General features: G+C 41.7%; 2 protein-coding genes across 15 annotated transcripts in view; both read right to left on the bottom strand.

The window, feature by feature from the left end:
• dnm3a (dynamin 3a) overlaps window positions 1-2,187 on the bottom strand; it is a 36,465-nt gene extending 34,278 nt beyond the window's left edge. For 3 of the 14 annotated variants that reach the window (XR_014537066.1, XR_014537067.1, XM_083563296.1), the window contains exons 1-2: window positions 1,894-2,176; window positions 1,470-1,680 (exon numbers count right to left, since the gene is read on the bottom strand). Coding sequence is in view for 7 of the 14 variants with exons in the window: in XM_083563296.1 (XP_083419422.1) it covers window positions 1,470-1,636 (167 nt within the window). In the remaining 7 variants the exon portion in view is untranslated. Of the gene's footprint in view, window positions 1-1,469; window positions 1,681-1,893 lie in introns of all 14 variants that reach the window. The other 11 variants (XM_083563297.1, XM_083563299.1, XM_083563298.1 and 8 more) reach the window with 8 other exon arrangements.
• A 919-nt stretch (window positions 2,188-3,106) lies between these two features.
• mettl13 (methyltransferase 13, eEF1A lysine and N-terminal methyltransferase) lies at window positions 3,107-15,276 on the bottom strand. Its single transcript, XM_083563316.1, has 8 exons — window positions 14,846-15,276; window positions 12,601-13,336; window positions 12,321-12,520; window positions 11,565-11,754; window positions 11,309-11,482; window positions 6,776-6,988; window positions 4,719-4,850; window positions 3,107-4,549 (listed from the first exon to the last, which is right to left on the bottom strand). Exons 1-8 carry the CDS (start codon window positions 14,996-14,998, stop codon window positions 4,263-4,265), a joined length of 2,085 nt encoding a protein of 694 aa, XP_083419442.1. The 5' UTR covers window positions 14,999-15,276; the 3' UTR covers window positions 3,107-4,262.
• Between the last annotated feature and the right edge of the window lie 62 nt (window positions 15,277-15,338).

Below are 15,338 nucleotides of genomic sequence, written 5' to 3'. Positions count from 1 at the left end.
GGTTCCATATGAGTTCTCTAGCTGCTATGACACGCACGTACCCTGAGAACCTACTCGAGTCAGAGATAAGACTTCAGCTTCTGCTTCGTGTCGTCTAATACAAATAACCTTCACCTTACTTCCCAGCTCTTAAAACCGAGAAAGACAAACAATAGGCTGGATTTTTCCACCAACAATCCAGGTTTCCTGTGGACAGGCCCGAAACACACTTGGCAAGAGCGCATCTTCCGTAGAGCAGCTGGACTTCTCCTTGAAGCAAAGGAACATGGACGCAATGGTACAAAGAACATTTCAAAATCTAAATGGATTGTCTGTTCGAGTCAATCGGTTGGTTTACTGATTAAAGTAATTCATTGAAATGCTTCGGATTCTGAATCCATCCCAAGAAACACCGCACACACCTGAGACGGTGCATTGCGCAAACACACATTCATTTCACTCGTTCACACACACTGGCAATTTCACATGGCCACTCTACCTGATGGCTCACTTTTGGGATGTAGGAAGTAACAGTAAAAGTCTATAAAGTAAAAGTCTATTTATCGCTATCTATATGGATATACAATAAACACTATGTGACTAAAAGTAGCTTCATGCCTTCTTAATAAACATCCAGATTTATTGCTATTATAATAACCTAATCGATTTCGGAGCATGGATGTGAGGATTTGTGATCATTCAGCTACAAGAGCATTAGTGAGAATAGGTACTGATGTTGGTGAGGTGGTCCGGGGTTTAATCAGTGTTAATCAGTTTGCCCCAAAGGTGTCAGGGCTCTGTACAGGACACTCGGGTTCTACCACTCCAACCTTAACACACCATGTTTCAATGGAGCTCGCTTTGTCTAAAGGGGAACTGTGATGCTGAAACATGTGCATGTCATTTGCAGGGAACATGTAAAGCTGCAACATACAAAGACATTCTATGCAAACAGAATGGGAAAAAACACACATGAGTGTGATGAGTGTCCACAACCTCTTGAGCACATATATGATATATAATATATGATTTATCAGGTGGTTGTGCGTTCGAGTCCCAACCATAGTGCTCCGCCATAGACGGTCCCAAGCACGGCTACAAAAAAGTCGATGTGTTGCCACATCCATTGGTTTTGAACAGATGTGTGGGAAAGTCTTGAAATCCTTAATAAGTCTATCTACTGTGCTATCTAAAATAAAAGCTACATCGTGCATGTTGAACGTGTACGTTTTCTTCAACACTGTACACGTCTGATGAAATTCAGCTGTAAAATCTCGTTTTCTCGCTCCGCACGAACATCTCCTTGGCTCCTAAACGTTGCACTTGGCAGGAGAAGGAGATGAAGAAGCGACTGCAGACTACAGATGAGTGCAAGACCCCCTGCACCTGTTGCCACCACACAGCGCATCCTGCACCATCCTGCTCACATCCGAAACCTTCCTGGATACAAAAAAAACACCTCCAAGCAGGACAGTGAGATCATCACTTACCTGCCTACGAAGTTCTCCAGGACGGAGGACTTGCCCGCACTTTGTCCTCCCACCACGGCGATCTGCGGCAGATCCAGACTGCAGCTCCTTCCGAGGACACCGAATGCCTCGTGGAGTCTGTTCACCAGAGGAATGAGATCCTGCATACCCTGGTTCCCCATCATCATCACCAACTCCACCACCACCACCACCACCACCAAGAAAAGCTCACCTATGGACAAAACCATTCAAATGGAAAACTATAGGGGAAGTGTATGGAGGAAAGGCACTTAATACTGTACCTAAAGCGGGTTTGTTTGGTATTAATGCGTCTGTTTATACTAACTTCAAGTCCGTTTGGTCCATGAAATACTTAACACCTAGTTTGATAAGGTCTTATTGTATTAATTTTATTATAAATATATATAAAATTCTGTTAGCTTACCTCGCCTTTTCGCCTGTCACACTCCCAAAGCTTAGTATCCCCTTCTGGACGGAGAAAGTTAGCAATTCTACAACTGGTCAACTTCGTTTTTTTTCCCCCAACACTACAATACCGATAAAAGAAGCAAAAAAACAATTCCTTCACAGATTTAAAAGTCTTCTGGGCTGAACCCGGTTCGGTTCGGGTGCTTTCTCTCCCTCTTCTCTTTCTGTATGTCTCTCAGCTGGAACACTGACAGTTAACGGTACAAATCCGCGCATGCGCACACTGCCTTTCAGAGATAGGCAATACAGTACAGACTTTCTCTCTCTCTCTCTCTCTCTCTCTCTCTCTCTCTCTTTATAACCTTTAAGTGACTTAATACACCGTTTATACGGCTTAGTATTCAAAATATGGCTATTTCAAACATTTATAAGATTTTATACGACAGGAAAAGTGCTACACAGATGTTTTTAAGTGATACAGATTGACTGTGTGTACAGAATTCAGTAAAAATAGACTCTGAGGCACACTGGGAAGAGTTTTTGTGTCTCCACAAATAGTTTGATGTGTCTTTACTTTATGGTGTTCTTGTGTTTTATTGCATAGATCATTTAAAATCGAAGAAGTTTGTTATTTGATTACTGTATTATATAAATCCATTCTAATAGAAACATCTGTTTGCGTGTTCATTTATGAAGTCATTCAGTCAACCAATCATGTTGTAACAGAGCGACGTATGAGAAGTGTGATTTTTTTTTTTACCATGGCCTGGATCTGCAGAAGGGCTGGTTTGAACAATGGTCTTGACTAAGTAACTTAGATAATTACTCTTTACAACTGTGGTGAGAAGAAAAGCATCTAAAAACCACAAAACACATTAAGCTTTAAAGAAGTTTGGATCCAAGAGCAAATCGAGTAAACTGCAGTCTTCCAAGAGCAAAAATCCAAGGCCATCGTAAGCACCGACCAAAAATAGACAGGTAAAAGTCTACTTTGGGTTAGTCTGTGCCTATGACGGTCTCAGTCTGTCGTTCATGTCTGACAGAAGTGTTAACCGGTCTTCAGATGTTGCAGCTCATCCACCTCAAAGTTCTTGTGCATGGTGAGATGCTTTTCTGCTTATCATGGCCCTAAAAAGTGAAAATGATTTATTATATCCTTCCATGCAGCTAAGAATAATCTGGTCATTGTCCTAAATCCCTTTATGAACAATACATCTTTGCCCATAAAATTGTCACCCAGTGTGCGTTTTTATTTTGTTTTCCATTCAATTCTGTCATTTGTGAAGTTTATAGTTCATAAAAATCAGACCCATGTTTTAAGTCACTTAATGTGAATATTAACTCAAGTTCTTGAACTGTACCTGCAATATATTGTTGTGCTGCTGCCACACTACAGGAAAACTACAGAAATGAGCAGGTGTACAGGTGTTCCTATTAAAATGGAGAGTGTATATAATAAACATGTAATAACAGTTCAAACAAATACACAAACCAACTTTTGTCAGTTCATGTAAAATTGGCAGTTTTTCCGTTTCCTCACATTAATACAAATGAGTTCCTCAAACTAAAACTAAATAAAGCTGGTGACTAAAGTCTAGGCTTGTGGTAATACACTGTACCACTTTTCATTAAGATTTATTCAAATGCTTTCATACAAATATATTGTAAAATTAAGCAGGACACAAATTCAAACTTAGAACCATCTGGATGGCAGTCCAAAGCCGTAGCCGCTCACCACTTCTCCCCCAGTGGATCGGCTGGAGGCCTTCACTCGGCTGCAGTGGCCTATAAAGCACATCTACAGTATAAGATCTTCTGTAAAAGGGCATCTGCTTCTCTGCGTCAGATATAGACAACATCTGTAAAAGGGCATCTGCCCTGTGTTCACTAGACAGATAAGCGACCGTTTTTTTGTTGTCTTTTTTAACAAAAAAAAAAACCAACACATTTGAAAACTGTCATCTTTTCCCCCAACTGATTCATCCTATCTAAAAAGCAAATGATTCATGAATTTTCTTTTAAAGAAAGAGTAGGAGGTGCTGAGCAGTTTCAATATCTAGTGCAGAGCTCATTTCTGGGCCAGAAAAATAAAAACAGAAGCCAGAAATTACCCAGATGCACTGCATTGCAGCATTTTATATGCTTTTTAAACGATATTGTTCATTAGATGATTTTTATAGGTCTGAGGATGAATTACATATTATACAGTATATTATAATTACATATTATAGCCTGCATTTATATGCATGGAAAAATACAGGCACAAAATGAGATCAATGTTGTTGGAAAAAAATCTCGTTTTGACAATTAAACATGATCTACGTTTGGTTTTAAACCACGTGGATTTAATTTTTTTAAGCACACATCCGGGTCCTGACAGCCCGTTCAAGCTACTCGCAAGTCTTTCAGCATTGCAATAATGTTTATTTGAGGTTTAAAGGGAGCATTGTGGCTCTGCAGTGTCCCCTGCAGGTGTTTGGCTGTCTGCTGTAGCTCTTTTGGGATGGTGTTTGGTTTGTCTCGTTCACCCCCAGTCCGTGAACACAGCAGCACCTCGTTTACTTCACCCTCAATGGGACGAGAGAGAACACTCGGGAACGCGTCCTGCAAACGCTCCAACACTGACTGCCTCAGAGCTGAGTCACGACACACCAAGTTTAACATAAACACTCCTGAGATGGAAGGAAGAGTAAGACAGAGACAGGAAAAAGAGAGAAAGAGAGAGATAGAGTAATGCTTAGCATAATCGCTGTGGAGCACAAACACGTTCTATAGCTCAATAATAATAATAATAAATACTTAAAAAAAAAAAAAGAGAGGTCTGATGTGGAGCTCGCCCACCTCGAGGAGTTAACAACTTGCAGACTTTCTCCAAAAGGGATGTTTCTACAAAGGCAGGCGGAGGGCAGCTCATGCCCAGGGAGCGGTCTTTACTGTCAACATCGAACATGATGACATCATAGGAATGTCCCCCTATAAATAGAGATGGAATGAGGAGCGGGAATGAGGAGGGGTCTCCTGGCAGTCAATATGAGTTACAAGAATTTGCATGACTTAAAACACACACACACACATATATATATATATATATTCTGTTCTAAAGCAATTCAGTAAACAATTTTTTGATTGTTTTTTGATGCATCGATGTTGCGCTGTACTTAAAGCAATTCAGCCGATTTCATTTGATTTTCCGACACGTGAAATGCAATGAAATTGATGACACAAACGGACAGGGACACTTCTAATATACACATGTATACACACACTCTGGCCATAGAAATTAGCTATTGTATTAGAAATTCAGTAGAAATTAGAAAGCTTAATCGCATCATAAAGAGATTGCAATTAAAACAATTTGTACCTGATATTACCATGCTGCAGGGATGGGAAGTAATGAAGTACAAATAATTCCTTACTGTAATTCATCTGGTGTCAGTACTTTTACTTACTTACTTTTACTCATTCGATTTTGACACAAATATCTCTACTTTCTACTTCTTACATTTTCAAACCAGGCTCGTTACTTTAGTTTTAAACTATTTGGTGAATTTTTTCCCTTCTCACCGCGCACCGTTTTCAGACCATCAGCCTATTTCTTGTCATTGCGCGGCTTTTTCAATCTACCACTGGTGTATAATTTCCTGGCTCTCACACACCACAGATGTAGGCTAGTTTATGAAGCTCACAACCAGCAGGCAGAAGGCAACAAGAAGTATGGAGGTAAGGTGTATGAGACAGAGGGAGTCAGTGATGTAAACATAAAACAGAGACATTCCTGATCTCCTGATCATCATCATATTTTTTCTGCTTGTGTTCTATATGGTGGTTGTTCAGCTTTTATACATTCATTAGCTAACAACATTTTTCATTTATTTTGTATTAATATATTAATTAAGGCTGTCAAAATGCGAATGAATTCTAACGGCACTGGTTTTATTAACGCGCGATTAATGCAGCGCACATTTCTAAATTAAAAACTTTAGTGCAACACACGTTTATTCGCGATGTCTTTTCTTTGCTCAGATATAAAAAAATTAATTAAAAAGCTCCACCGAAAAATCATTTTTAATCTGTAAAGATTTGTTTTACTGATGTTTACTGTCTGTCTTTTTTGATCGTACAGATAAGAGAAATACATAATTTGAACATGTAAAGGGTCTACTTTTATTTTTATACACTCATAATAACAACAAAATGTCTGATTATGTAATCTGTATGAAAGTTATAAGAGGTGCAGTTTCTCCGGTATCACCATATTAACCGTCCGTGTGGAAACATAGCAAAGGTTCCGTTTTGTGTCCTGATAATTTATGTAATTTAAAACAGCATTAAAAACATTTACAAGAATAATTTGTCTTTATGCTCTATGATGAGTTTGGTTTCAGAAATAATAAAAAGCGTTTGCATAAAGCTTTTAATATTTGTCCATGCCCATGTTGATTAGAGTATTAAAAAAGTGTTAATTTAAAGTACATTTAGAGCAGCGCGATTAAATATTTCAATCGATTGACGGCCTTAATATTAATATGACGTGAGGTCCAGTGTGACACTAAAACAGATAGTAATAATGGCTATTTTTTACTTAAGTACATTTCAGAGCCCAAACTTCTTTACTTTAACTTAAGTAGAAAAGTGTGGTCAGTACTTCAACTTTTACCGGAGTCTTTTTTTAAAACATGAGTATCTGTACTTCTACTTAATTAAAGGATGTGTGTACTTTTGCCACCTCTGCCATGCTGTGAAAACACTGGTTGGAAGTGTCAACAATTGTGAATGGTACCACTTAAGCACCATTTAATTTACTTTACTGTTTTCCAGATACTCTCAAGTATATTAGTACCAAAAGCGCAAACATTTGAAGAAGAAAAAAAAAAATAATAAAGGGAAAAAAACCTTACCCTCACTCTCCAGGGTGCTGATGTGTTCTAGACCATCTCCCAGGGTTACCTTCAGTCTATCGTCAGGCTGAAACCCAAACCAGGTTTTTGCCATCTCCAGTATGGCTGGGTCGAGTTCCACAACCTCCACCAGCACGCCAGGCACAAAATCCCGTATGAACTGGGGCAGCCCTCCACCGCCCAGCCCCACCACCAACACTGATACATGACGGTCTGTGCAACACAACAAAACATCAAATAATATCAATACAAATTTGAAAGCAAGAAATATTTGTATAATTACTATTAATACTGAAAATTCACATAGGCCAGATAATACATTTATATTACAGAACAAGATCATTTCTAAAAAAAATCTGTTTTCTCTCGAGTTACCACTGATCCCGTCTCCTCCTGATCCATCCTGATGCCCTACTTCTATTCTGAGCTTTTTTTTTTACCTGAAAATCACTCGCTCCTGCTGCTGCTGCTGCTGCTGAGGAGGCTTTTACACAGACATCCTAACGATCATCATGAGATAACTGTAGATGGTCGAGTGTAGAAGACAAAGATAGCAGTAGATAATCATCCTTGGACAGCATCAGGACTGCAATTGCAATTTGCACTCTAGCCATTGAACAATTAATCATTTCTGTTCAACACAGTAGACTTTACGTTTATAATGAAATAGTTAATGAAGTCGGAAATGATGCTCATTGGTTCCTGTTAAAACAGTTTTAGACTTATACAGTAAGAGAAGAGAAATTCATCTCAAGCTTGCTTCTTCCTGTTTTCTCAGGGAGTATTTCCTCTGGCTTGCTCAATAAGGATACATTTATAAGTTAAAAATTGATATCAGGAATTGACTTTTGCCACTAAGCAGCATTTCTGACACAAACTCTTCTTCTTCTTCTTCTTCTTCTTTCGGCTGCTCCCATTAGGGGTCGCCACAGCGGATCATCCGTCTCCATACCACCCTGTCCTCTATATCTGCCTCTTTCACACCAACTACCTGCATGTCTTCCCTCACCACATCCATGAACCTCCTCCTTGGCCTTCCTCTTTTCCTCCTACCTGGTGGCTCCATCTTCAGCATTTTTCTACCAATATAATTCATGTCCCTTCTCTGCACATGTCCAAACCATCTCAATCTCGCCTCCCTCACCTTGTCACCAAAACATCCTACATGTGCTGTCCCTCTAATAAACTCATTTCTAATCTTGTCCATCCTCGTCACTCCCAACGAAAACCTCAACATCTTCAGCTCTGCTACCTCCAGCTCCACCTCCTGTCTTTTACTCAATGCCACTGTCTCTAATCCATACAACATCGCAGGTCTCACCACAGTCCTATAAACTTTCCCTTTCATTCTTGCAGATACTCTTCTATCACAAATCACTCCTCTCACTCTTCTCCACCCACTCCCCCCTGCCTGCACTCTTTTCTTTACTTCCCTAACACACTCTCCATTACTTTGCACTGTTGACCCCAGGTACCTGAACTCCTCCACCTTCTCCACCTCTTCTCCCTGCAACCGCATCACTCCACTGCCCTCCCTCTCATTCACACACATGTACTCTGTCTTACTCCTACTGACTTTCATTCCCCTTCTCTCCAGCACATATCTCCACCTCTCCAGGCTCTTCTCAACCTGCTCTCTACTCTCACCACAAATCACAATATCATCTGCAAACATCATAGTCCAGGGAGACTCCTGTCTGACCTCGTCCGTCAACCTGTCCATCACCACTGCAAACAGGAAAGGGCTCAGGGCCGATCCTTGATGCAGTCCAACCTTCACCCTGAACCAGTCTGTCGCACCTACTGCACACTTTACTGCCGTCACACTGTCCTCATACATGTCCTGCACCACCCTCACATACTTCTCTTACACACCTGACTTCCTCATACAATACCACAACTCCTTTCTCGGCACCCTGTCGTACGCTTTCTCTAAATCCACAAATACACAATGCAGCTCCTTCTGTCCTTCTCTATACTTCTCCATCAACATCCTCAAAGCAAATAAGGCATCTGTGATGCTCTTCCTCGGCATGAAACCATACTGTTGCTCACAGATGGTCACCTCTTCTCTCAGCCTGGCTTCCACTACTCTTTCCCATAACTTCATGGTGTGACTGATCAACTTAATTCCCCTGTAGTTACTGCAGGTCTGCACATCTCCCTTATGCTTAAAGATCGGTACCAGCACACTCCTTCTCCATTCCTCAGGCATCCTCTCCCCTTCCAGAATCCTGTTAAACAATCTGGTTAAAAACTCCACTGCCATCTCTCCTAAACATCTCCACGCTTCTACCGGTATGTCATCTGGTCCAACCGACTTTCCATTCTTCATCCTCTTAATCGCTGCTCTCACTTCCTCCTTACTAATCCTATCTACATCCTCCTTCACCAACTCCACATCATCCAACCTTCTCTCTCTCTGATTTTCCTCATTCATCAGCTGCTCAAAATACTCCCTCCATCTTCTCAACACACTCTCCTCACTAGTCAACACATTTCCCTCTCCATCCTTTATTGCTCTAACTTGCAGTACATCCTTCCCAGCTCGGTCCCTCTGCTTGGCCAATCGGTATAAATCCTTTTCTCCTTCCTTAGTGTCCAACCTCTTATACAGTTCCTCATATGCCTTTTCCTTGGCTTTCGCCACATCCCTTTTAACCTGCTGCCGCATCTCCTTGTACTCCTGCCTACTCTTCTCATCACTCTGTCGATCCCACTTCTGTTTTGCCAATCTCTTTCCCCTAATGCTCTCCTGCACTTCCTCATTCCACCACCACGTCTCCTTGTCTTGCTTTCTATTTCCAGATGTCACACCAAGTACTTTTCTAGCTGCCTCCCTCATCACTCCTGCAGTAGTTGCCCAATCATCCGGCACCTCTTCACCACCACCAAGCCCCTGTCTGACCTCTTCCCTGAACCTCACACTACACTCTTCCTCCTTCAGTTTCCACCATCTTATTCTTCTTTCAAACCTTACTTTCCTCCTCTTCTTCTTCGCCTCCAAAACCATCCTACAGACCACCATCCGATGCTGTCTAGCTACACTGTCCCCCGCCAACACCTTACAGTCTCCAATCTCCTTCAGGTTGCATCTCCTACACAGAAGATAATCCACCTGTGTGCACCTTCCTCCACTCTTATACGTCACCCTATGATCCTCCTTCTTCTTAAAATACGTGTTCACCACTGCCATTTCCATCCTTTTAGCAAAATCTACCACCATCTGCCCTTCCACATTCCTCTCCTTAAAACCATACCTACCCATCACCTCCTCATCACCTCTGTTCCCTTCACCTACATGCCCATTAAAGTCTGCCCCAATCACCAATCGTTCTTTCCTAGGTACACCATCTACCACTTCATCTAATTCACTCCAGAATCTTTCTTTCTCCTCCATCTCACAGCCAACTTGTGGAGCATAGGCACTGATGACATTTATCATCATCCCTTCAACTTCCACCTTCACGATCATCACCCTATCAAAAACTCTCTTCACCTCCACTACACTCTTACTGTACTCCTTCTTCAGAATCACCCCTACACCATTTCTCTTTCCATCCACACCATGATAAAACAGTTTAAACCCACCTCCAATGTTCCTGGCCTTACTCCCTTTCCACTTGGTCTCCTGAACACACAACACATCTACCTTTCTCCTCTCCATCATATCAGCTATCTCTCTCCCTTTACCCGTCATAGTACCAACATTTAAAGTACCAACCCGAACCTCTACTCTCCTACACTGCTCCTTTTCCTGCCGTCTCTGTAGACGCCTTCCTCCTCTCCTTCTCCTCCTTCGGCCAACAGTAGCCCAATTTCCACCGGTACCCTGTCGGCTAACGATACCTGTGGCGGTCGTTGTTAACCCGGGCCTCGACCGATCCGGTATGAAATTCTCATTTGTGATCCGCATATTTAATTTGGCACATGTCTAACGCTGGATGCCCTTACTAACGCAACCCTCCCCATTTACCCGGGCTTGGGACCGGCACTAAGAGTACACTGGCTTGTGCCCCCCTAATGGCTGGGTTTTTCTGACACAAACTACAACATTTAAATTGAATAAATATTTTCTATACAATAAAATCCCAATAATCCCAATTTCCAATAAAGATGAACAGAGTAACATTTATGATTTAGACGTTGCTTTTGCAGTCCTTTCCAAAAATACTCTCATTTTCCCTTGATTCACATTATAAAAGTTCTATGATACAGGATATGACACAATACAAATACGACACTTGTACCATAGCAACATTATGAACAATTAAGGTTGATAATCACCTGCGTCATCAGTTCATATTCCTATTCTTTTACTTTACTGACTTTCACCTTGCTCATTCTTCACTGTGCTATAATATCAGCACACTCGACGCTTCAGGGTGAACACCTGGTAATAGTGCATGTATGGAAATGACTTCATAGCGCTGTCATAGTTCTATCATAGTTCCATCAATGTTTCTTTTGGGCTCAAGGCCTAAAAATAATTACACTGCACCACTTTTCTGCCTGCCCACCACAAAAACATACCTTTATTACTGACGGCCTCCTTTCCCAACATGGCAAAGCCAGCAATCATCACCTCGTGATGAGTACAACAAAGAAACCCTCGATCTACAGTGTGATTCTTGTTAACCGAAGCTGGAGTTTCAGCAGTGGGAGCCTTCGATTTCTTTTTGCTCTTCTTTTTCTGCACAGAACCAGCTGGAAAAAGCACCAAAAAAAAATCAAGTACAAGATCTTCGAGAAATGTCTTCTATCTCACACTGGTAATACAAGTGCTCACTTGTAGAAGTGGATCGTAGGCGGCTTTCGGACTGCACCAGCTGAGTGTTATTCATGAAGATCAATCTACGGTAGATATGACCGTCTTCTCCTCGGACATCTTCGACAGAATACTCGCCGGTTAGGGTACTGATGCCTCGGCCCACCACCTCCCTCCAGCCAAGGTCACCTCCAACAGACAAAAACGGCACCTGCAGAGACAGGAGTCAGCGTAGAAATTACAGAACTAATATACTAAAAACATATTATAAATATAGTAACAACTAAAGGTTGACCAATAGTGGATTTTACTGATAGCAAGGTTGGATCATACTTGCCGATAACCGATTAATCAACAGATAGTTTTAAAATGGATACTGGATTTAAAAAAAACAACAAAAAAAAACCACCATGTAAATTAGTACTGAACTTTGTTACAAAAATAAAAATAAATGTAATTTCAATGCTCTGGACTTTTAAAGATGGACATTATAAATTGTGACTCTATTTATGTGAAATTGTAACATTTTAAAGTAAGATTACATTTGTACCATGAGCTGAATTTAATAAATGCGTGTCAAAACAAACAGCACATGTGTCAGTGACTCGCCTCTAGAGGCCACTCTCGTACTGTACGATGCATCCCGGAAAAACTATCAGCATGGATTTTTAATGCGAGCCGATAGTTCCAGCATTCAACTCTCCACGCCGATTAATCTGCAAAACCAAACGGTCTACCTCTAGTAACAAATTCTATAAAAAATTTTGAACTCTTTACCTGCTGATTGGCTGGCATTCCAGGAGGTGCCAGTTTCATCACCATGGGAGAGAGCTCGGACTGGACTGCTTGCATGTCTTCATATTCCTGGTCTCGATGCATTGCAACAACGATTAACCGGCGGAAGTTTGCGCTGGCGGCTAGCTGAGCGCGACCCTCGGCAGAACCGTACAACCAATCGGATTCTCGACCCTGAGGAACTTTACAAAATCCAAAACAAGTATTGGCATTGGAATTAAAAAAGAGTGGCAGAAATAATCATGTAAGAAATGGCTCCTACCAATAAAAATAGCAAAGTGGTTGGCACGGGGTACTTTGGCAGATGGCAGACTGTCCTGCACCGTGAGTGTGTATCGGGGACGACCCGTGGCTGCATGGCACAGCGTGAGGGAGGGTGTGCTGGAAGTATCCGTAGACCCCTTCAGCTTCTGGAGCATGAGAGCGTACGCTTGCCGTTCCTTTACTGCAGCTAAGAGCTCAGCAACCGATGCCAGTCTACACAGGGTACCGTCCTCCCCCTGGCACATCTCCAGCACTTTGAAGGGAGCGGGCTGGCGGAACTTGGTGCAGACTAGAACAAATACAGGAAGTGCGAATGAGGAGTCCGCATTCTGCTGGCTCAGGCAATGAATACGGACAGCAAAGCCGGCTTCAGCAAAATGCTCCACTGCCATCTTTATCACATGCTCTTGGGCGAGAGTCACACAAACGTAACGGCCGCCCACAGCCAGAACCCGGCCAACCTCGGCCAGCATCCTGCCGGCCACGATGCCCTCCTCTTCCGAGGCCATGGCATCTAGAGTTCCCTTGTCCAGAGCAGCCTGGAAGCTCCCGCTTTCATAACCCGTCTGAGTGGCATCCACCTGATGAAAGGTGAGGTCGGGACGGCGTTGCACGTTTCGCTGGTTCATGTGAGCAACAACCGTCTCACTAATGTCGATGTTGGTTAAGTGGTGGTAGCCGACATCGTAAAGCTGTTCGCTCAGCTCTGAGTTTCCGCAACCCACCACTAAAACCTGAGAAAACCATTAGTAAGGAAATCAAACTCCTGTTCAGCAAAACCCTTTGAACACACGTTATAATGTTCGAAATTTGTTTCTGGATACAGTTCTGCTAGATTAACAATTTATAGTCCTATCTAGAACAACATATGTTGCCATGTCTCAGAAGTTTTTTTTTTTTTTACCACTACCACCTCTGCCTGCACATTACATTTACTCTTATGGCATTTGACAGATGCCCTTATCCGAAGGGACTTACAGTTATCTCAGTTGTACGGCTGAGCAATTGAGAGTTAAAGGCCTTGCTCAAAAGTCCAGCAGCTTCATGGTCCTGGAATATGAACCCATGACCTTGCATTCAGAAGTCCAACATCTTATCCACCGAGCTATCACTTCCCAGTATAAAGGTATTATATCCCAGGTATCCCAGTATTAGAAAACTATGTTAAGATTGTTGCAAAAGTGAATCATGAGGAAAAAAACTGAATGGTCCTCCTCAAGCTGCTGCATTTCACTGGTTCTGTACAACCAGCAATGTTGTACAACTCACCACGGCATGATGTACAAATTATTTTTTTTGAGAAATAGAACATTTGTACACTGTGCATACCGAAAAAAAAATAATAATTTGGGTTGTTAGTTCAAATCTCAATCACACCAAGCTACCACTCCAGGGTCTCTGAGCAAGGCCCTTAATCTTCAGTTGCTCTATGAATGAGATCATTGTAAATCCAATGGATGAGGGCATCTGCCAAATGTCATAGGTAGATTAGCCATTGCTGTTAAAATGACCTCCACTCTTCTGGGAAGGCTTTCTACTACATTTAGGAGTGGGGCTAAGTAGATTTGTGATCATTTAGCTAAAAAAGCATTAGTGAGATCGGGTACTGATGTTGGTGAGAATATTTGGAGTTTGGTAGGTTTTCAAGTTCATCCTAAAGGTGATGATATTTAATTCACACCTACAATCAGTCAGGCTTTTCAGACTTTTATATTGTTTTGTCCTTGAGGCAAAAGTATATGAACCACTCACCATTACATTCATGTTGTTTCTCCATAGTTAGAACAACATAATTATCATTTACTTCACTTCAATTGAGTTTTATTTGTAAAGTGCTTTTAACAACATCCCAAAGCAGCTTCACGATAAATAAGTGATGAAATATGAATTTATATTTCAGAGCCTATAAGTTTATCCCTAAAATAAGTGATCCAGTGGACATAGTGAAAAGGAAAAACTCCTTGAGATGATAAGAGGAAGAAACCTTGAGAAGGACCGTATATATTAATTATTATAGAAGGGCTCAGTATGCCCTCAGCATTACAACCTCCGTTCACTGGAGGACCAGAAAAGCCGAGAGTTTTAATAGAGGTCCATGAAGAAAGACATGATTTGTCCAGGTGGATCTCCATATACTTCTATACAATCAAACCTCAAGCAGAGCTCCAGTGTATTTATTCAGAGTGTTAATGAGTCTACAGTGTCGGTGTGGAGGAAGTGTGCGCTCATATGGCTGTTATTACCTTCTCACGTGGTTTGATGTACTTGTGCAGCACGCCACACAGGGAGGTGTAGTCCCCATACCACTCAAAGGCTTTTTCTCCCCGTTTGCGGAAAAACCGCTCCCAGTAATCCGCAGAGCTGAACTCTTCCGCTGTTCTTGGCAACAGGCTCATCTTACTCACACCCTATTAAATCACTTGTGTTTAAAAAAGAGTCTTCCTTTGATTCTTCTTCTTCTAATTCTGATCACCAGCAGCCCTTCACCATGCAGGACACACACACACTACTACAATATAAAGCACGCGGATCTCTTATAAGCATAACGTTACTAATTTCATACAATTATTCTGTTCAGCCTCGAACTGAAATTATCCTGCTTTTATATACACATGTTATATTCTCATTTATTCCCCCACATGTCCTGCATCTCAACCCGGACACATTTCTGTGACGGACACGCGACTACACATGGCATTGATTTGATGTTCTAGGAAGGCGGGCCATAAAAAGCGT

Source organism: Silurus aristotelis, assembly GCF_946808225.1.
Source record: "Silurus aristotelis genome assembly, chromosome: 15".
Taxonomy (NCBI): Eukaryota; Metazoa; Chordata; class Actinopteri; order Siluriformes; family Siluridae; genus Silurus; species Silurus aristotelis.
The sequence above is the reverse complement of the archived record's forward strand: the minus strand, read 5'-3'. Positions and strand labels throughout refer to the sequence as shown.

What these genes read in the sequence shown, in the direction of transcription:
- mettl13 (XM_083563316.1), bottom strand. Translation starts at nt 14,998, where the DNA reads ATGAGCCTGTTGCCAAGAACAGCGGAAGAGTTCAGCTCTGCGGATTAC. An exon ending in CCACTTTGCTATTTTTATTG is followed by an intron (nt 12,521 to 12,600) that starts GTAGGAGCCATT and finishes GATTTTGTAAAG; the next exon opens with TTCCTCAGGGTCGAGAATCC. An exon ending in CAGCACCCTGGAGAGTGAGG is followed by an intron (nt 4,851 to 6,775) that starts GTAAGGTTTTTT and finishes CTCTATTTATAG; the next exon opens with GGGGACATTCCTATGATGTC.